Genomic DNA, 23,439 nt, shown 5'->3' on the forward strand with positions numbered 1-23,439 from the left:
GAAATGTGTTGATGTATGAAACTCACTATTTTCAGGTAAATTTAAACAAACTTCAAAACAAAAAATAAAGTTGAAAAGTATTTTAATTTTGTGAACTTCCTGCAATTTCCAGGCTTTCCCTTGATTTTGAAATCATACATAAATAAGTCATTTGGATGCCAATAGATGCATGTTTATAAATGGCAAAGATCTGAAACTAGTAGATAAATTTTAAGTATCCTTAAGAATGTTAAATCCTATGTATGATAGCATTAAAAATTAATTTATATTACGCTGCAGGGAAAACAATTACTATAAGGTAAAACCTACGGGGGGGGGTAACCTTGCCTGAGAATTAAATACAGTATGTTCAGTGTACACTATTTTATGTCTTAAGGCCCTTTTCAATGCTATAGGAAACAGAAAAAAATGTATTGTGATGCATATGCTGAATTTAATTGCAAATACAGCTGAAAGAACACAAGGGAACAAATACTTTATGTTGAACAAGTAACTGGCTTTCTCTTCAGTTAGTTACGAGATAAAATGTAATTAGCAAAGTTGTGCATTGGGGGCAGTCCAGTACAATGTGTGAAATGTATTGATGGTAAGTGTATGTGTTCATTTCCAGATTGCTTCAAATGTAAATTGAGTTGCAAAAGAGACATTCAGAACAAATATCAAAATGAGGGTCTCACTAGTAGGCCAGCAAAAGGGTTATTTCCCTGTTTTAAAAGATCAAATTACAGACAATCCTCTACTCAGTATTTAAAACAGTAATAAAAATAAAAATTGCTAGAAGGCATTCATTAAAGAGTCTTTGTAGAGAAAAACCAAGAGAAAATCCTTATTTTTCAACAGAGACTTCTTCTCTAAAAACATACACAGGAAAAATCAACTTGATTAAAATCAAGCTTGTACTAACTGCACACAAAGGATCCGGAAACCTGTGAAATTTAGCATGGATATTATGTTAATGATAGCACAAAACTGAGTTAATTACAATAGGGCACTGTTGTAAAATTAAAACATTTAGTAAGTGCCATATTTAGAACAAAATTAAACCTTGAAGAAGCTCATAAAAAGTAATTTTATATACATACTTTATAAACTCTCCGCCAGTTCTTTTTGTTGTCTTTCAGCATTCGTGTCCAAAGCATGTTCATAAGTTCTGGAAACTGTTCATACATAAAGGTAGCCCTAAAAACAAAAGAAAGGCAAAAGAAGGAATTAGCTGTTTTCAGGAAAGGTCTGCTAGGACCTGCATTTGACAGCAGGTGGCAGACTTGCTCTAAATTAGAGCTTCAATCCCAAATACAGAGCTACTGACATTTGTACAGAAGTATTTCATATACAGAATTACTCACTAGATTAGCAATGCTGATAAGTTCTCCCCCCCCCCAACAACGGAAATAATGAAGAACTAGAAGTTCCTCGTTATCTTAGCCCATCATGCCATTCATTTGCCCTTCTTGAGAAAGCATTTATGAAGGAGCACCAAATTCCTAATTTTGTATTTCTGAAAAATGCTTTGCTAGACCCCTACCCGAAGGAAATCTTATCTCCTACAAGTTACAGTGCTTCGTGGAAATAGGTTTTAATAAACAGTTGCTTGTGGCCATCATTCGAAGTACCATTAATACTGATCTCTCCATCTCATTTATTCTTCAGAAGTGGTGAAGCAGGAACAATTCTTACATGTATTTCTGCATAAAGATGTACCTTCCTTCACTGCTGAGTCAAATTATCACTTACTTGGCAATCTCTCCCATGAGTTGCCCTGAAGGTCCCCACGGATCATCGTTGGTTGCTTCTCGAACCTTAGACTCGATTTCTGAATAATTCATGACCACATTGGTGCTGCAAAAACAGAATTAAACACATGCATAAAGATTAGCATCAAAACTGAGAAACACATGAAAACTTAATAATGACACTAGCGGGTACCTTAATGAGATACCTCTACAGGGTGGGAAAGAAAACATCTTTAGTGGAGAAGCTACCCCGAGGACACTGCAACACATTTAACTATCTTTAAGAAGGTTTTACTATTCCATTAGCCTTCCAGAATATAGCTTAGAGACTAAGGACTGCATTAGACTTGGAACCATTCCAATAAAATATGGCTTATGGACAAATTAAAAGTAAACCGAACCACTGAAGACTGGCCATTGTTACTTTGCTTGTACACATAAACACATGCACGCTACAGCTATTGGGCACACACCTAGAACTGAATCAAATGAAACAACCCTGTGATGAAAACGAAACAATAGGTCTTATTGTAGCAGTTGCCAACAAAATTAAAAGAACTGAAGTAGAGGCACCAAGTATCACAGCCTGAAAAAGGTGGGACAACATGGGCAAAATCCGTACAAACTCCAGTATTTACCTAAAGACAGTCTTAAATACCATCTTCAAGGATTAATAAATGAATGCAGGAACCAAAAATTAAACGTTTAGTACAGGGGTCAGCAAACTTTTTCAGCAGGGGGCCGGTCCACTGTCCCTCAGACCTTGTAGGGGGCCGGACTGTATTTTGGAAAAAAATATATGAATGAATTCCTATGCCCCACAAATAACCCAGAGATGCAGTTTAAATAAAAGGACACATTCTACTCATGTAAAAACATGCTGATTCCCGGAACACCCGCGGGCAAGATTGAGAAGGCGATTGGGTCAGATCCGGTCCCCGGGCCTTAATTTTCCTACCCATGGTTTAGTATCAACTACATTTAGTACCTTATGGCCAATACTAAGCCTTTTCTTTTTCTTGTATTTCCACATAAATCCTTAAAAAAAATACCTGGCTAATTAATATGCCTTTAAAATTTGCAAACACACATGGGAAGGCAGATTTGTCCCCACAGAATATTATGCTGTGCAGAGTAGGCAACTAGGAGAATGAAAGGGAGAGAATTGCCACATGAGAATTTCAAAATCAGGGTCACTTTGGAGCCGCTGAGTCTGAAATAAGAGACATCACCCAACTTGGAAAGGAAGAAAACGAGCACATTTATTCTTCTACACTAAAAACTGGCAAGAAACTGAGATGTACTTTCAGATAGCCTTGCTACTGGCAAAGTGGCAATATTTTTTCCATTTACATTGCACACAGGAATGCATGCAGTGTTGTATATAATACGCTTTCCCTAGTCCTCTTTAAGCTTCTTCATATATAATGTGCCCTTTATAGACACGTGTGATGGACAAGGGGAAAGAGACTCTGCAGAGTATACAGCTATTTATACTACGATATGAAAAAATATGCTGAAGAGAGCTTTCATGGATTCTCCCAGCCAGAGGCAGAGGCTTCAATGAAGCTTCCACCAGTGTCCAAAGAAACTGCTAAGCTATATTTAAGAACCTTTTGCTACTGATCTTGAAATTTTAGTTGATGCAGGATATATCTAGAAGACCTTAGCAATTACTGGCCAGTCTCCAAGTTTTCAATCCTGCCAAGTTTTCCATTCTTCAACTTACGATTTAGCAGGAAGTTGTGGCTCAAACCTCCAGACCCTCCTCCATCTATTTTAATAAAGCTTCAGGCTAGTTTTGGGCCTGGTATTGGTATTTCTGGATTTTTCAGCAACTTTTGATACTAATGCTCCATTTTTATTTCAGGATCTGGTCGGCAGGCACCTCGTTGTGGTTTTAAGTGAAGTCTTAAAACTATTTTCAGTGGACAAAATTTAAAATGAAATCCAAAATGGGAAAAGAATGCAGCGTGTGCATTAGAAATGGTTTGGGCCAGTTTGTAGCAAGGAGTCCTCATGGAACTATTGCTGCTCCTGGATGCCTGGTGTTATGGGGATGAAATCAATTGTGTTTGACACACCAGATGCCAACATGGAGAGTGAATCCAAACAGGATGGCGGGACAAATCCAGTGTCTCTGGGAAGAGATTATGAATATGTTAACGTTAGCTATGTTTGCTGGCAGAAAATGTCCCTAAATTCACTTTTATGATCCTCATGAACCACTTTGATGCTGGCTGTGGGCCAGTAATAAGTTTTATTCAGGAACATCCAGTATCTAGTCAAGTCCCTTTCAGAAGAACAAGGTACTTTTTACAGATATTCATGTCTTTATAGCTGGGGGGAAAGTATTGCACTGTAGTTTACACGGGATTGTCCTTGAATTTTTTTGTCTTCAAATTGTACCAAATGCTGTCCAATTCCTGGTAGTTGCAGGAAAATGCAATCATTAAACCACAGCAGCAGCAGCAGCAGCAGCAGCAGCAGCGAACAGCTATCTATTAAGTTTTTGCATCAAAGTACATTTTTTAACCTAGGAAGGGCTTCACAGCTTCTCAGCCCTGCACTGATTAGCGAATGTATGTTCCTCTGCCAGTACTTCACATACCCCATGTTAAAATAAGCTAGGAATGTAATGGATAGAGTCCCTCCTGTGAGAGATTAAAATAGTTGCAGGACAGTGAAGACAATTCACTTTGGTGATAGCGTCAAGTTTACAGAAAACATTCCAAAGTGAAATCTGCCAACACCCCCCCCCCCAAACACACAGACACTAGGAAGAAATATGAGATACTGCAGTGGTCTCTGTTGTTGCTATTATTCTAGGACTGTTTTATTAGGATTGGTCTACTGATGCTTAAGACTTAATTTCCTGACACTATCATTTGGTTTAATTTTATTGATATTTTAATATGCTTTGTAAGACTGGATTGTAATGATAAGCAGCAAAGAACTTGATTTTTTTGGAAAACTTAATTTTAACAGCCAGAAATCCTTGAAGCCAAAAGCTAAAAATCAATTTTATCTATTCCATGCCTGAAGAAAAGGTAACCTGCATGTTTGAATTAAGTCAGTCAACAAATGAAAACCATTATTTAAACCAGAATGTGTGTCAAAACAGATCTGTAAGATCTGTATGGCTGCAATTAGAACTATTTATTCACTTTACTATCATCCCACCAAAGCACACAGTTCAAGACTATGGTTCTGCATTCCCCTTTTAGTAGAGACACATATTAGCCTAATGCCATTTTTAATTCCCATTCATATGGAACTGGTTTTCAAGACAGGCATCTGAGGTTTTATAGCTTTCAGCGCACTAGTTTCTTTGTCCAATGTAAGGAATACCTGTGGATCAAATGGGAAAGGTTCTGTTTTTACAACCTTCCCCAAGCTCTTGTTTGAAGGGCTGGAGGAAAAGACTAAGATGAAGTGTTTCCTACATTTTTCTAGGTTAAATGCTCAAGATTGCAAGTCATGCAGGAAAGAAAAGCCACAAACATCAATTAACAGGCACCCATATCAGTTCAGTTAGGAGTGATTAAAAAGTTCAGGAGTAAAGCAATCTGTGAGGAAGTTAAAAGAGCAGATTGGGGGAAGTCAGAACAACACACAACCTAAAACTACTAGTTATAAACAGCACTAAGTAAGGCAGCACACTCTATCTCTGAATCCATCCTGCTATAAAAATATTATTCCCAGCAAAGCAGGGAAAAGTACTAATAACCCCTCAAAAGAGATGTAGCATTCCAGAACAAAATCTTCAGCCGCATTTCATTCAGCACCAAACATAAACCGAGGGGCGGGGGGAAGGTTGTGTAGTTTGGCTATGTTCCAGGTCATTTAAAAATAACTATTTCAAAAAAGGTGGAAATCTAGTTTTATTCTTCCTTTCCCATGTTTTCTATGGCCCTCAATCCATGCCCTACCCATGATGCCTGTGACCTTTAGAGCAGCTTTTTTTTTTTACTTCCAGATGTGAGGGGGAAAAGTGACTGGTTTGATTGCCAAGACTTCCTGTGATTGATATAAATTTGATATCTGAGGACACTTTCAGACACCAGGGGGGAGGGCCTCTCTGGTTAGTTTATCCTGGGCCTCTTCCAAGGAATCTAGCTGGACTTCATAGACAGAATTCTTTGCAATGGGCTACACAATAGCTGGATTGACAAATGGACTGAGCACGTTATGCTTAAAGCCTGCTATAATCCAAGACACTGTCTGGCAGGGACCGGCCTGTTATTTTAAAACCTGAGCAATTAGAATATTTGTCACGAACCATTAAAAAAAAGTCCATGAATAAAACTAGATGAAACTCATTTCTAACCCCATTACTGCTTTGGCAAAATCAATGTGGTATGTAGCTATAAAAGAAAGCAGAAGTTTAAACTAGTTTTAATCCTTATTTTCAGCTTCTTCTTTTGTGAGACCTACATGAAATGGGTTCTGTAAAACCAAGAGCAGCTGGCGAATTAGTTACCCAGAATTTGTATGCTACTCTTGAATCTCCTTTGCCTGCTTCTGTGTAATATATGAAAAAGCTGACAAGACCACAAAGATAATTTGTGCCAAGTTTATGAATAGAACTCTGGTAAACAAGAGTGCCCTGCTGTTTAGTTGAAAACTTGCGAAGTAGAGTAGCTAATTTGGAGTAACCAACCTAATTTAAACACCAGTATTTAAAGTAAGAGTATTTTATTTATTTATTGGATTTATATCCCAGTCTTCCTCTCGAAGAAGCCCTAGGCAGCCCAGTATCTCAGAGTCACATATAGGTACATTTTCCATCAAAGCCACTTGATTCATGTGCTATGAATGTCTAGTTCTTGCCAGCTTGAGTGGCTATCTAATATTTCATAGAATCAGTGTTGGAAGGGACTCTGAGGGTCATCTCTTCCAACTCCCTGCAATGCAGGAATCTCAACTAGATCATACATGACAGGTGGCCATCCAATGTCTGCATAGAAGCCTCCAAAGGAGGAGAGACCACCACCTCTCACGGGAGTCGGTCCCATTGTGGAACAGCTCATATGGTCAAAGTTCTTTCTGATGTAACGGCTCTTTAGATATCCCCTCTCTTCTTCACAAGGCTAAAACATACCCAGCTGCCTCAACCATTCCTCATGAGGCTTGTTTTCCAGATCCTGGATTATCTTGGTCACCATACATTCTAGCTTGTCAATTTCCTTCTTAATTTGTAGCACCTAGAACTGGACACAGTATTCCAGGTTTCTCTATTAAAGAAAAAAAATGACTATTTCCCCCATATAGTTCTATGACTGTCTAGTTAAGTGTGAAAATCATTTATATCATGTAAACGTCTTCCCATTAAAAGTGTTCTCTTCTTTCCAGAAAAAATAGGATTATATTCAATGTGACTAAGGCGGGTTGCTTAATTTCAATGAGTCCACACTGAGTAAAAGTTGATTACTACCTATAGTTTTAAGAGTTTCCATACATTACTGTGTGTGTGTGTGCTCCATATATGTGTGTGTTGGGAAGTATCTCAAAATTCACTTTGTAGCAACTATGTTGAACTGATAGAAGTATCTAGGGATTGGCAAGTCTCCCCATTCCAAGAGTTCTGAGTGTGGGGGGGGGCACTTCCAGAATCAGGATATCTTCCTAATCTTCATGATTTCTGACCTGATCACAGCAGCCTCATGACTGAGGGACATGTATTATTATAAATGCAAAATATGCACAGTCCTCAAAGCTCCCAGAGTGGGTCAATCGTGTGATTTGCTAAAGGTACCTCTAGGCTTCTCTGAGGCAGCTTGACAGAACTTCTACAACACTTTCAAAACAAACACCAAAGTGGAATGGATCCTGTGGCTGAAAACAATTACATTAATGCAAGGAAAATGATATCAGGTGTTTTTTTTTATAGTTTCCAGCAAAAACAACTGTGGGCAGAAAGTTTCAAACACTGTGATGTGAAAGTTTTGACAATGAAGCCTGTGAGCATACACTGTTCTGGGTAATAGGGCTTCCCCTGAAGACTCATGTATGGAGTTTCTCTTAAAGTGTGTGCATACTCCACATTTAGAATTTGGATAGGGAAGGCTCTTTTAAAGAATGATCTCAACTGCCTCAACACGCATTTGAATACAAGTACTGTACAATCCAATCACTTTAAAGGACAATGTCCTTAAGGCAGTTTAAAAAAATATTCCATATAAGCAAACAAACAAAGCTCATTTATCCAGAGTTGCCCTCCAATTAATGGAAGGGCTCCCTTTATTTGTGCTAGGACTTTGCTCCAGCAGAGGTCAAACCCACCCTACAGTTCCAGAGAATCCCCATTCTCCCTGGGGAATCTTTGGAGAGCACGCAGATTAAGAATGTGTTGGGTGAAAATCCTTTCCTTTCAAGCAGAGTATCGGGTAAATTTGTCTGAATCCAATCCACTGTCTTTTTAAAAATAACCTCTGAATCAGTCAGGGAAACAAGCAGTGGAAGTGGGAAGCATGGTTACAGTTAAGCTTTTTATTGTCCCAGGTATACAAAAAAGCAATTATGGTATTGTGCATGCTTGGAAAATATAGCCAACAAGTATATGACATCTGCAATGAAATATTATTGCTTCTGAAGTGCCTCAGATTTGCTCAAATCTTGTTCATCCATGTGCAAAATCAATATATAGTTAACACTCATTGCATCCAAGCAACATCCAAACTTGTACAATGTTCCCCAAATCTAGTTCTGTTAGCTCAGGATGACTGTCAGAAATCTAGTGGAAATCTTGAAACTGAGGCTGTAATCCTAAACATGTGTCTCTAGTCTAGAAGCAAGTCTCATTGAACACAGTGACTATAGAGTCATCTTTTTGTTAGTCTTCCTTCTTTTTATAAAAAGGCTGCATGAAGAATTAACAGCTTCTGGAATATATTTTGCATATATTTTGCTACCTTGGATTGTAGGCAACATTTATAGTTGAAGTGTGTGCTTATATTTCAGTATTTCTCGGCTTGTTGTACTATGAGTTGCAAATGGTGAACACTAAAAAGAGAAAATAGTAATTGCATTTTTAACAGGTTGAGTACATAAAACATGTTACAGAATTTTTTGTTTTAAATCAAAATCAGGTGTGGGTGTTTTTGTTCTGTTTTTTGCACTTGGTTAGTTTTCATCCATTCAGTTTGATACTGTAACATAGTAGAAGAGTGGTGTTATACACAGAGATGATAATATCATGACAACTATATTCAAAGCACATCAAACTCTATCACAAAGGCAATTTCTGTGGCGATGTTATTTTAAAAATGCACTTTATGCAGAGGTGGGCAAAAGGCAGGTCAAGATCTAGGATCTCCTAACAAACCTCAGAAGCAGACCAAGGATTCCCATTTCCCAAATATTTTAACAAGGGAAACAAAATGACTTTTGTCAATTGAGCTCAGTTCAATTTTGGTACTCAAAATAAAAATTCATAGACTCAGAATTCTTTAATTCTAAGTAATGTTGTCTATCTGGCCTAGTTGGTGGATCTCTCTGTTCTATTAAAAAACAAAGTGGATGCAGCAAGCCTGAAATCTACCCTCCCTTGCTCTATGTATACACATACACTTTTATTTCTGGTTGTGTAATGTATATCTGCATGGGGTGAAAAGGGGTATATCCCTACAGTCTTTTAAAAACATTTAATGGCTTAAAGTTTATCCTTCTTACAGGGATATGAAAACCTGATTTTAGATGGTCTATCCCAGCCATAGACTAGTTTACATGCATGGATGGTGTTGCTATCCTCCCACCCAATTTCTTCTGAATTAGCTGTGTCTGTCAATAAGAGTCTTATTATAAGCAGTTTTCCAGAAATATTTTTTCATTTGCTATAAAAATAACTTATGTAATGCTTCTCCAGCTGAGCCTGAAATGTCTTCAACAGAGCATTTAATCAGTAACACGAGAAACTTGGGCTCAAGAACCCCAGCACTGTTCATAAGCCACTAGAGGCCAGCAAACCATGTGAGAAACATTAACATTGACAAAGAAGGAAAGTTGTGTCATTTAGCTGTATTCCATCTCCTATGAACTGACTGCCATGGCACCACTTCTGCCAGAGAGTAAGAACAAATTGGCCAGTCACTCAAAAATTTAAGATGTTCGCATTGCACTTTCCCGGGAAGCTCACACCCAAGTTAAGGCTGCAAACCAACAAATAAAACCATTAAATGTATCAGGAACCATTTCTAACAAATATATCCACAAAACAGCAGATACACAAACATGTACAGTTACATTTCTGCTTCATTTCTTTTTAAATAATGTTAATGAAGGAGTGTGTGTGCATGCATGTTAAGACTAACAAAACCAGAAAAAAACCATGGCCCGGAAGCATTTTCACTGGATGGTAACATCTATGTCTTCCATCTGCATTCACATTTTTAATTTAACTTTGAGACACAATGACATCATGGGGGCATCATCAATGTGTCTGCTGCATTCACATATAAAGCATGCACCTGTTTAATCAGAGAGAGGCCTGAGCCCTCTCCTATCTCATCTTCCTACACCTGGTTGCTCCAGGAACGTCTTTCTTTTTCTGGCATCACTAGTGAAGTGATCTGATCTGATCTGGGGACTGTGACAAGCAGCTAGAGCAGCGGTCTTCAATGCCATATGCTATGACGACTGTTCAATTGCCTTGCAAGGTAGATCATCACCCTTCTTCAGGTTCAAGCTGATGTTTCTAAGGGACTTAGTAGTCCAGCTGCAACAAGAAATCCTTACTACCATCCTGGCTCTAAGTATGGAACTGGTCAGCAGGGAAAGCGTTTATCCCCACACACGTAGTGGGGCTGCTGCCAATGTCCTCCAAATATCTCTGAAGCAAAACACAACTATGGGAAAGATCCACAGGCTTCTCCCCTATTCCAAATTTGACATCTCATGAGGAGGAACACGATTAGAAAAAAGATAAAGGGCAGAGCCTGGCCAAAAAAGGGAGGCAGAGAATGATCTGGTATGCACTTAATGCTTAGCCATGATTTGTTTGGCTTGACTATGGTTTATGGAACTATGGAATGTGCAAAGCCAGTCCAGTAAAGCCATGTTTTATTGTTAGCTTACAAATAATGGTTTGCTATTGCTGTGGTTTCGTGTTATAGTGGTACCTCGGGTTACATATGCTTCGGGTTACATACGCTTCAGGTTACAGACTCCGCTAACCCAGAAATAGTACCTCGGGTTAAGAGCTTTGCTTCAGGATGAGAACAGAAATCGTGCTCTGGTGGCGCAGCAGCAGCTGGAGGTCCTATTAGCTAAAGTGGTGCTCCAGGTTAAGAACAGTTTCAGGTTAAGAACGGACCTCTGGAACGAATTAAGTACTTAACCCGAGGTAGCACTGTATGTCTAAAACCAGCAGTCTTGTTTAACTATTGTTCGTTTGGCAACTGCATCCCAAACACTTGTCGAGCTACAAAGACATGAGGCAAGAGCAGCTGGAAAACCACCCAAACTCTGGAAAAACGAGACACAGTGTGTTTGCATGGTTAAAACAAAGCATGGCTTACTTTTATGTTTACACGGCAGCCACTGAGTTTCTCCATGTGTTTCTGCTGTGTAGGAATTGTACAGAGGAATAAAAACCCAATAAGGGCATATGTGTGAACTCACCCTTCAGCAACACCGAGAAGCCTGAAACTTGGATTTTTAATGTTATTCCTAAATCTCCAAAAAGGCTTCCTAGTAAGTGTGCTGTGAAACTTTTCTCCATCTGCTTGCTACCAAGCCATGAAATACCAGACCATTCTACAAGCACCAAAACACCAACAATTATCTCTTCTGGCCAACAATGCCAATTTCAGCCCAGCACTGTAAGAATCAAGTTTTTTATTTCCATCTTTGGAAGTAAAGGTTCAATAATTTATGTGACAGATGTGCAAGACAAACTGAAATGAAAGAGATAAGCCAAGAAAAACATCCTGATGTCTACAACTGAGTTATGGCTTGGGGGAGGAAGGAACTATAAAAGCTATTTCCTGCTCCTCACAACTTTTTGTGATTTTAAAAAAGTACCAAGAAAACAAGATAGCCCATTATTCAGAACCCCTCTTTCTAAGCTTTCAGAACGGCTGAAAACTGAGATCATAGGTTTCATTCTGGTCTCAGCCCACAGCGCTAGAAACTCTTCGTTGTTAATGAAGAGCTTCCCTTTCAAGCTGAGTGTTCAGGTTATGAAACCAGTCTCTCAGAGCTTCCACATTTATCAGAATGGTTTAGAGAAGTTTGAAAGATTAAATATGAAGGTGAGGTCTTTTAGATAGCCCTTTGATTAAAGCTATTATTTTTTGGCAGAGCTCTTTAAAGGCCACAAAGGGCTCGCTTCCTGTATTGTAAGGGAGGAAGTTGCCTCCTGCTGGTAAGGTTTTAAAAGTTATTTGGCGGAGGGGAAAAATCCCATCAGATTGATCTTTCCTATCCATTGTAGGTCATTTTCACCAATGAATAGAGAATGAACATAGGACAAGAATGTGAACTTTGTCCTTTTAGCACTTTAGCTCCTTTAATTCTTTGCCTTTCAAGCCTGTATCTTCTCATTCACTGTTTTTGTCATTTTAACCTTAAGTACACCATGAATTATGTTTCAAGGCATACTCTTGTGGAGCATTCTGCATCAGGTGAACTAACATTTTTTTTAAAAAAAGCAAGAGATCCTGTGGCACCTCACAGACTAAGTGATTCATTGCAGCAGAACCTTTTCATAGCCATGGGCCCACACCGAGTCTCTAGTAACTTGCAAGAAAGTGGGACACTGGGTTTTAAAGCATACACTTCACATTACTGGCCTAGTGAAGGGGTTCTGATCAGGTAGGCTGTACCCTGTGTGTCCTTTGCAATGTGTACTCAGCAATTAAAGAGAGGGAGGGAGGGAGGGAGAGACCCCAAAGTAAGCCTATGCACTGAGGAAAGCTGAATTCTGCAACAGAATTAAATTACAGAAATTCAGCCTTTTAAAACATCTAGCCAAGGAGCCATAAAGAACACTGAAGCTCCACCCGCTGACCTTGTGTTATGTCTTTCCGTGTGGCCCAAAGAGTATAGAAGAGAACAATCATATCTTCTATTTTGGATTTGTACAGACAACATTGATTATCACAGTAACATTTGTTCTTCATTGTGTGATAAATGCAAGACTAAAGCTAGCAACTTGGTTCTGACAGAATGGGAAACCATGCTTTCCTGCTCTGGGAAGAAGCCAGGACGAACCATCCTTCAAAGGAAGAGCAAGTGTCGACTCTCAAACTTAAAATTAAAGCACAATTCTTCATTATGTCGAAATTCAGGAAAACTGGGGCTTGCTAAAACTATGTTTAGCAAAAGCAAGCAAACATAAAACAATAGTATGATCTAGCTGTAACTCTGAACAGTATATATTATATATGTTATAGGATGTTATAGGATATATGTTATAGGATGAGGATATAATGCAAATCCCCACCCCGTGTCTCACTTCTAGTAATGCTAGCAAAGCCCTATACATTAAGTGTCTTGAACTCCATACCCTAATTGCATTATATTTACAGAAAGGTAGGAGACCCAGAAACACATAAGTGTTTGACAAAAAAGAATCTGGCATGAACACTTTTACAAAGTTTGCTGCTCCACACGAAAAACGTACAGTAAGGTGTACCTCGTCTTCATACAATGTTGTTCAATGGACAATCTTAAATGATGAGGATATTGGCCTTTTGATGCCTGGTAATGGGCTCCCTTGGTAGTGTTCCATTAGAGATTACACCAAGCTTTGCTAAGGAGATCAAGACCATGTGATTAAGTCCTACTGCCAGATTACTAGTAACAAAGCATGCCAAATAAAGTTATGAAAGTAAAAATATTGTGGAGGGATAGTATTAGCTGAATGATTAAAATCCAGGAGACATCGCTTCACAACACCAGAAATTCCAGCCTTTGGAGGTAGAGAGAGAGAGAGTAAATAACAATTCCAAAACCTTGAGCATCACAGGACTTGACTTCAATCTTTTAAAGTTAACTCAATCTGTTGAGCTAGTGGATGGGGAATTTAGAGCTGAATTTCACAACACTGTCCTAAGCAGTTTAAAGTTCATTGTATATTTGCAACACTTCAATGCTTATGAAATCAACTATACATTAATCCTTCTTACCTAAAGCACTGGTACAGCTCCTAACCAGATTTAATTTTAGCAAGGCATTAGCATCAGACATTTTTCATTACCATTACGTTCCCACTTCTGACCAGAATGGAAATTTCAAAGGGTAGCTTTTATGTGTGAATGTTCTTATTCACCAAAGACTGCGCCTTCAGAGAGGACTTTATTTTATTTAGCACCCATGTTAGTTTCCAGGCAGCGTTCAAAACTCCCATTGTTCTAGGAGCATTTTGTGACAGGGAATTTCATTAATGCAAGAGCAGTTTCTGAGCTCTATGCCCATAACCTAAGTTTAAGGTGCAATTTAGTTCCAAGCTTTCATATCTGTTTCTAACACTGTTTCCAGGGTAGTTTTCCTAATATTTGCAAGCTGCATAATCCTCACATAATTTCCTGAACAGTGGTGAATTATTATCAAGTACCATTAAAAACTCAAGTGCAGCTAGTTCTCTTCCATGGTCTGCATGTCTGCTCTAGAAATTCTCCAACAACCTGCCATGTGAATATCAATTATTTCCCCACCTCCATACCTAGGGATCACCACTATTCTCAACCCTGTTTTATCACTTCTCTAGCCTTCATTTTCATATAGTCAAAGTATATTAAACTGCTTAAGTCTTTGTATGCTGCCTTCCCAAAGTTTAAAGCTTGCTCAAGGTGGCTTACACCATATAAATAATTACATAACTACAAACATAACAAAAGTAGTCAAAAACAATAAACAAAACAAAGTACACAACTAAACTGAACAATTTCCACATAAATCATAAGAACCAAAATAAAGATAAAAAAGAATAAAAGCAACAATGCCCCTAAGTAATACCCCAACCCAAGGAGAGCAGTTCCATTTGGAGGTTTCTATAGCCCTCTATAGCCTTCTCCTGGGCCACCAATTCCACAGCGGCAGAACTACCAAGAGAGCCTCTTCTTGCTGATCTTAATACCAGAGAAGGTTGGTAGGAATGGAGATGCTCTTCCATTGACAGGAGTTGTAATCCAGTCCCCCTTCGTTTTAAGCCTCCAAGCATACAGAACAGGCATCCACTTGGTTTCAAAATAACTACTCAAACTAGCCTTAGAAATAAAAAAAAAGTGTCACTGAGAATTACTACCCAAGAGCAATCATCTACTAAAATATACAGCTCTTCATTTCCCTTTTTTACTTCTAAAAATTGGTAGCACAATTCTAGACAAGGGAGGTAAGTTGTAAACTGCATCCTAATATCTTGGCATAATACACCAACAACATATTTTTCATGATCAATGTGAAAATTTCATCTACAAGAGCCATCAGATTCTTCTGGCTCTGCCCATTAGGGAAACAGGTACATAAACAAAGTGCATGAAATGTGTAGGGGAAGAGTAACTGCAGCAAACATGGAGGTGGAGCTCATAAAAGGCAGAGGGGTGTAGCTAGAAGAACAGAAGATGACAGTGCCTTCAGATTTGATTTGAATGGATATTTTTCTGCTTTTAGGTAGTAACTAATCATTCAAACATAGCAGAACTACTGAAATTCTTGCCAAATGACACTTAATAACTAGAGCTTCTTACACTATTATGATGACCGTAATTTAGCTTTTCCACTCTCCAATCTAATTAAGGATAAAGAGACTGTTAACGTAAGAGAGAGACATGGCAAACCGCTTGAAACACTTGCTTTAAATATGAAAAGCAGAGTTATAATTGGCAAGCGTAAGCTTTTTTTCGTAGGGCCCAAGGTTAAAATTAAAGTCTTCTAAGCTTTTATTAAAGGTAACACGTTATTTGCTTCCCAGAGTAGAATCTATGAAATGGATCCTAAGTTCCTGCAAATGGGATACTACGTCTGGTTGTGAGCTGGGAGAGCGACTAGATTTTCACCTACAGTCATGCATCACGTTGCGTCTGCTTCAGGTTACCTCTTTTCAAGTTGCGTCCCGTGGCAACCCGGAAGTACCAGAACAGTTACTTCTGGGTTTCGCCGCTCGTGCATGCACAGAAGCGCTAAATTGCGCCGTGCACGTACTGGATGTGGATGCTTTGAGTTGCGGACGTGCCTCCGGGATGGATTACGTCCACAACTCAAGGTTCCACTGTACTCCCCTTTTCACCATCAGCTCCCTGTGCCCTTTGCGGGGTTGGGAACCACCCAGAACAACAAAGCAAATGACAGTGGGGGCTGCAAAAGAAGGAGGGGGATAGCACTGAACTTTACCTTCTACCCCCTTCTGCCAGTGGGGACCTTCACTCGACTGTGTTTCCGAAAAGGGAAACACAAAAAAGGGAAATGCTTCTGCTATCAACTACTACCAGCAACTGCAGGTGATACAGCACATCCTTAATCAGAACTATCCAGGGTGCTGACTGGTCCTAAATTTATTCATTCTTCAGTAGCCATTTTGGCCCTGGTGTGTAAAAGCAGCCTATAGTAGCTAGGTAAAGGTAAAGGGAGCCCTGATGGTTAAGTTCAGTCGCTGACGACTCTGGGGTTGCGGCGCTCATCTTGCTTTACTGGCCAAGGGAGCCGGTGTTTGTCCGTAGACAAGATCCAGGTCATGTGGCCAGCATGACTAAGCAGCTTCTGGTGAACCAGAGCAGCACACGGAAACGCTGTTTACCTTCCCGCCGGAGTGGTACCTATTGATCTACTTGCACTGTGTGCTCTCGAACTGCTAGGTTGGCAGGAGCAGGGACCAAACAATGGGAGCTCACCCCGTCATGGGGATTCGAACCACCGACCTTCTGATTGGCAAGCCCTAGGCTCTGTGGTTTAGACCACAGTGCCACCCGCATCCCTATAGTAGCTAAGGATCCATCTTTTAATAGGAAAGGGTAGGATGCAGAGTTTTGGGCAATTCTCCAAGCCAGGGATGTGAACCTCTAGTCCATGGTACTAATAACATCCACCAGGCCCCTTAATTTGGGCTGCAAGACATTTTGTGCAAACTACAGCCACTTTTCAACCACCTGATGTTATACAATGTCAAACACAGAGATCTATTACTGATGTAAAAACTAAATGCTAAAATCAGAGCTAAGGGATCTCTTATCTCCAATCTTACTGCTAAGTGCCACAGTGCTAAGGCTGTTCACAGCATTTCTCTTCTCTCTGACCACAGCACTAAGATCAGAGATGCTTGGTAAAAGGCAGAAGAGGCTTATCTCCAGTCAAAGTACTGTCAAGAGTGCAGCACTAAGATAAAAAATGAGCTTGTGCCTGCTCCCATGTTGAAATTTGAATCATCTGACATCACAGGACATCAGGTGATGGAGAGTGGGCAAAATTTAGATGCTACCCAATGACCATTCTCTACCCGACTCCCTGCCTTTATATTCACTGAAGACATGTCCTCAGGCACAGAAAGGGGCAGATCTGCTATTCAGCCAGATTCAGCCCTTCCTCCAAACATGGAAACTAGGAGTACAGAAATGCAAAGCTTTGCCCTGGATTCCATTTCTTAGATATAGAAAACTGGTTTTTAGTTCATCAGTTTTGGAAGTATATACAATATATCTCCCCTTCCTTCAATTTGTGGTATCGTTTGTATACAGTCGTACCTCGGAAGCTGAACAGAATCGACTTCCAAAGCACGGCTTCTGATTGGCTGCTGGAAGCTCCTGCAGCCAATCAGAAGCCCTGTTGGGCTTTCGGTTTCCAAAAGAATGTTTTGCTTCCGGTTTTTGATCGTTCAGGAGATGGAACGTTCTACTCTCAAGGCATTTGGGAGCCGAGGTACGACTGTACTGTATGTTCTGATCTTTGAGATAAACCTATTGTCAAAAAAAAGGCACTTACCTTGCTGCTGTGGTAATACATAATTTTTATCTTACATCTTATTAAAAATACACTTTTTAATTTGTTAGTAAAAATTCTGCATTATAAAATGCTTACCAAAAAGCAGTGCAATGAGCTGTTCAGAGTAAGATACAGGTTCACATTTGCTCTGCAGTAACTATACGAGTGGCTGCATTTTCAGGAAGTCATGAATTTCATTCCAAATCCTTTTATTATTTCAACTAGCTACAAATACAACTAAGCCTGCTAAACAAGCCTCCATCAATAGGCATTTGCAAAGTTGTTTTCTTTAGGAGGCAACACCCTCCTTATCATCAGAACAATGTAAGTCTCCTCCTCTTTCAGATAGCATTTGTAAAACTGGTTGCACTAGATGCTTAAACAACCACAAGAGTCCTAGAATGACAGCTTGTGACAGTTTCACTTGGCATGTTTTTCATTCAACAGTCAACCAAGCAAATTCATGGAAAAATAACCTACCAGATGGTAGCCTGTTTTTAGTGTAAGCTTGCCTAGTTTCCAAATTCTACATGTATCTAACCTTTTCAGCTAGACCCACTAGCTAGTCAATACACTATCAGCGTGATAAGATAAATTCAGTACACTTCTTATAACAGTAAACTTCTATATTGTGAAATCACTCCAACAGTTCTGTACAACAAATCAGAATCATAATAACCATTACTATATAAAAAGTCCTTGCAGTTACAGCAACGTAACAGGCAATACATCCACTAGCAACTAGCCTCATTACATCAACTTCCTCCAAAAGGATAAAGAGGCAGGTCCTCTAGAAAGCTCTCAAGAACTATTCCATGCTCAGATGTTTGGGGATATTTTCAGGAAGTGGGGAAGCAGCAAACTCATGGGTGCATTTGTAGACATTTGCACATGATCATAGTTATCACTTATTTTTGGAAGATACTTGAAGAAGAAATAATTATCAGCATGATATATAATCAATATATACCAGTAAAAATATATATACCCTGCATAGCATGTCTGGGGAGCATTGCTAGAGTTTCTTCCTTATCCAGCTGTTATTTCAACTTGTGTTGAACTTGAAGGAATGTTTCACTTTTAAATGCTCCCTTTCATTCACCAACGTATTCATTAGTCAAATGAAGAAATACACTGACTAGTCAATCTCTCCCTTGCCTACAATGTGAAACATATTTTATGCTATAAGATGGAACATAAGAACATAGCCATAATGTTGAAACACCCTCTAGGGTACTATGTGGTTTTAGGGCCGCTCAGTTTTTTGGAAGTCCCAATGTACAGAGGACTTGTGAAGTAACATGAACAAAGAAATGTTAACCATTTGCCAGTACTGCACACTAATCTGAAAAAAAAAGTTTGAGGAAAACTTAAGACTCAAGTGATATATTAATAAGCCAGAGTTCCATAGCAAAGGAGGCGGAGGCTCTGAAATTAAAGAAGAGTATTAACTTTCAGAAGAGTGGTTTCAAATAAAGTCAAATTGTTTATTTAATAGGAACATGCATTGGTATTTTTACCAATTCTGAGTTGGTAAACTCAAAATATAAGATATAAAGAAGACTAGGTTTTAACAGCAAATTTGAAAATGGTTCTTCACGTTAAAGGTGTGTTGCTAAACTCCCTTTACTTCAATGATTACTTCAAGCAGATGGCCTTTAATGTCACCTCACACATACCGCCACAGTGGTTTTATGCTGTCCTGTTAGGCCATTACTATCAGCATCACCACTATTCTTACTCTCACCTGTCAAATTAAATGCGTGAAGTCCAGAGGCCTGGAACAGATGACTGGTTTCTTAAACGGGCCCCAAGCAAAAAGTGGAGGGATTTATTCTCCCCTTGATGTATGTAAGAAATGTTAAGGCAGTACAAAGCAATTCAGAGGCGTTCACTGTTGGCCGCATAAAACCATCATCATGTAGTTACCAAAAACTACAGGGAGAAGCAGACCATGAAAAATTCTACTCTCTCACCTCAATAATGAAGCTTATTCTTCAATAAAGGGCCAGGGAGAATTAATGCTACCACTTTAACATCTTCACTTAAAGTGAACAAAGAGGCTCATGCTGCCACATACCAATTAATCTAAACTTAACAGCTAGTGCTTTTCACTAACTCCACAACCCATGCTGCCCTTTAATTTCAGCTAACAGCCTTCATGAAGAAGTCAAACTATTTAGCTTTAATTTAGACAACTTCAGTGATTGCATAGAAGTTAACTGCTGAAAGGAAAAACAATCTTGATTAGAAATCAGAAAGTATGTTGGAAAGGTATGACTAGTAACGAGTCTGTGGCTAAATGCCTTACTCATGTGCACTGCCTGGCTTACAATACACAGCAGAAGGCCACATGACTTGAAAGAATTAACAGTTTCCTGGTTCAGGAAAGTTTAACCATGGCTCTGATGCAATCTTAATGCCATGTGACCACCCAGTGAGTTCAGTCTCTCTTTTTGTTGGTTATTCCCAGAACACTTAACAGTAGGAATACATAACTTCTGAGTGACACATCCTTGCCAAATCTCGGTTTGCCACTGTTCTGGGACAGGAGGTCAGCATTTGGCGGATCACAAGAAATCGTAGGAGGGCAGCATTCAGCTTAGTGGGTCACAAAAAGGTCTGACTGATAGAACTAGATGATACGACTTCTTGAATGTATATTAAGTGTTTTGCACAGTATTTTAAAACCAGCCACAAGCATTATGACCCTTCTATCTGATAATCCCATATTAAGATTTTCATAAACTAATGATATTTCCTCAGACATCACCTGTTCCCAGTTGATGATGTATTTCACCAGAAGGCACCCAAGAGTAGGTTTCCTGAAACTGACTGTGCCCAGTCCCACTTTAAGAACAATTTTCTGCAGAGTTTGCTGGTTTTCTGCTTGCACGGGAAAACAGCAATTCCATGGCTAGAAAAATCAGCATAGCCATGTTACTTCTGCTGCACAGGAGCCAAGAGATATGCAGGGATCATGGCACAGTATTCAGACAAGGCTTGTTATCACTTTAAGCGCTCACTTAGCTAGTATTAAAAATATGCAAGTTCATAATGGAAATTTAATATGACCTGTAGAGTGATGCCTAACCGGTCTTTCAGGAGGGCATTCTCCTTTCCTCAGAATGCACAATCCATAGTAGGACTACTTGTTGGTTCTTAGCAGTGAGGCAAAAAACTATACTCAACTCATTCATCTTCATCATTTAACCTATCTAGAGCATACATGCTGTCACTCAAAATAAAGTTTGGTGTTAAGCTACAAAGGACCTTGGATGAAATTAAGGCCTGCATATAATCAGCATGATCCTCATTCATCATTTTATTCAAAAGCAACATTTGAAAATGGAATAGAAGCAATATATTCAGAACAAAAAGCCAAATTGATAGTAAACAATGTGGTGACAGAGGAGTTTAAAATTGAAAAAGGGACACGGCAGGGGTGCCCCCTATCCCCCCTATTGTTTATTTCAGTTCTGGAGGTGCTATTGAACATGATTAGAAAGGACCGGTTGGTACAGGGAATTGAGGTCGGAGTGAAACAATATAAATTGAAAGCATTTGCAGATGACCTGGTATTAACATTGCAGGAGCCTGTCTCTAGTACTAAAAGAGTGTTAGAATTAATTTCGGATTTTGGTCGGGTGGCGGGATTTAAGTTGAACAAGCAAAAAACTAAGGTTCTAGCAAAAAAATTGACAACTACAGAAACAGATGAGTTCGTGAAAGAAACAGAATTAAATGTGGTTAAAAAAGTAAAATACCTAGGGGTGTATCTGACCTCCAAAAATTTGAATCTGTTTAAAGACAACTACGAGAAATGTTGGTCAGAAATCAAAAGAGATTTGGAAACGTGGTCAAGACTGAAACTTTCCTTGTTGGGCCGAATAGCAGCTATAAAGATGAACGTATTGCCAAAAATGTTATTTTTGTTTCAGACCCTACAGATCGTGGATAAGGTGGAATGCTTTGGAAGGTGGCAGAAGGATATCTCTAAGTTTGTTTGGCAGGGCAAAAAGCCCCGAATAAAGTTTAAGATATTAACTGATGCGAAAGAAAGAGGGGGATTTGCCCTGCCAGACTTGAGGTTATATTATGAATCCGCAGCCTTCTGCTGGTTGAAAGATTGGATCTTACTGGAAAACACTGATGTCCTAGATCTGGAAGGGTTTGACAATGCTTTTGGGTGGCATGCATATTTGTGGTATGACAAGGTTAAAGTGCACAAACTGTTTAAAAACCACATTGTCAGGAGAGCAATTTTAATGGTCTGGACAAAATATAAAGACTTATTGGAGAGTAAGACTCCGAGGTGGCTCTCACCGGTGGAGGCCAAGGCACGTAAGAGACCTAATATGGAAGCCAATTGGCCTAAATATGGGGAAATTATTGAAAAGATTGGAGACAATTGGAGGTTGCAGAGCTTGGAAAAACTAAAAAACAAGGTGCGAGATTGGTTGCATTATGCACAAATTCAAGAGGTCTTTAAAGTAGATAAGAAGGTTGGATTCCAGGTGGAAAAATCGAAACTAGAGACAGAATTGTTAGAACCAAAAAGTAAACTACTTTCGAGAATGTATAACCTGCTGCTTAAATGGAATACTCAGGATGAGACAGTTAAATCCGCAATGATAAAGTGGGCGCAGGACTTGGGGCATAACATTATGTTTGAAGACTGGGAAAGGTTATGGAACACTGGAATGAAATTTACGGCATGTAGTGCCTTGAAGGAAAACATTATGAAAATGATATACCGGTGGTACATGACCCCAGTCAAGCTTGCTAAGATATATCACCTGTCTGATAATAAATGTTGGAAATGTAAGGAGGCGGAAGGGACATTCTTTCACCTCTGGTGGACCTGCCCGAAGGTGAAGGCCTTTTGGGAAATGATTCATAATGAACTAAAAAAGGTACTTAGATTTACCTTACCTAAGAAACCAGAGGCCTTCCTCTTGGGCATGGTGGACCAGAGGGTGTTTAAGAAGGATAGAACTTTTTTTATGTACGCCACCACAGCAGCAAGGATTTTGATTGCAAAATATTGGAAGTCACAAGATTTACCCACACTGGAGGAATGGCAAACGCAGTTGATGGACTACATGGAACTGGCCGAAATGACTGGCAGAATCCGAGACTTGGGAGAAGAAACAATCGAGGAGGACTGGAAAAAAATTAAAGACTATTTGGAAAAACATTATAAGTTGTATGAATGTTAAAAAACGCACCTATTAGGAAATTCTAGCTTCAGTAATGTTAAATTAAAGAAATGGAAATTAAGGTACAAGAAGTCAGAGATAGAATAATGAAACAACTTTATTGTGTTAAAATGAAAACGTACATGATTTGGGTCATAATATATTTGAAATTGGGTAACATGATAAAATGAAAGATACAACAAGTATTGAAACAAGTTAACAAATTGCTGATGTTATGTATCACAGAGAATGCAGGGTTGGGAGGACGTGGGGAAGTCCAGTAGATTTGGAAAAAAGAACAAGAAAATTTGTAACTTTCTTTCTCTACCTTTATAATATGCTCTTTATTCTTTTTTCTGTATTTCATAAAACTAATAAAAAATATTATAAAAAAAAGCAACATTTGATAAAAATCACTGAAAGTCCACCCAATCATGTAATGCAGGTCACCAATACATCTTTCCGCAGGGCCTGGAAGATGGAGTTGTTCCGCCAGGCCATTGGTCAGGGCTCAGCCTGACTCCCCTTCTCTTTTTGTATAAGAACTGGTATGAAAGAGGCCTCCCAGCATTCTCACGGACCCATATAAG

The 23,439-nt window shown here is 39.2% G+C and overlaps 1 protein-coding gene across 1 annotated transcript in view; it reads right to left on the minus strand.

Annotated features, from left to right (window-relative positions):
* CLINT1 (clathrin interactor 1) overlaps positions 1-23,439 on the minus strand; it is a 66,874-nt gene that overhangs the window by 29,353 nt on the left and 14,082 nt on the right. The window contains exons 2-3 of the mRNA XM_083726215.1: positions 1,735-1,839; positions 1,083-1,179 (exon numbers count right to left, since the gene is read on the minus strand). Of these exons, the coding sequence (XP_083582341.1) occupies positions 1,083-1,179; positions 1,735-1,839 (202 nt within the window). The remainder of the gene's footprint in view (positions 1-1,082; positions 1,180-1,734; positions 1,840-23,439) is intronic.

This window comes from Podarcis gaigeae (genome assembly GCF_964106915.1).
Source record: "Podarcis gaigeae genome assembly, chromosome: 2".
NCBI lineage: Eukaryota > Metazoa > Chordata > Lepidosauria > Squamata > Lacertidae > Podarcis > Podarcis gaigeae.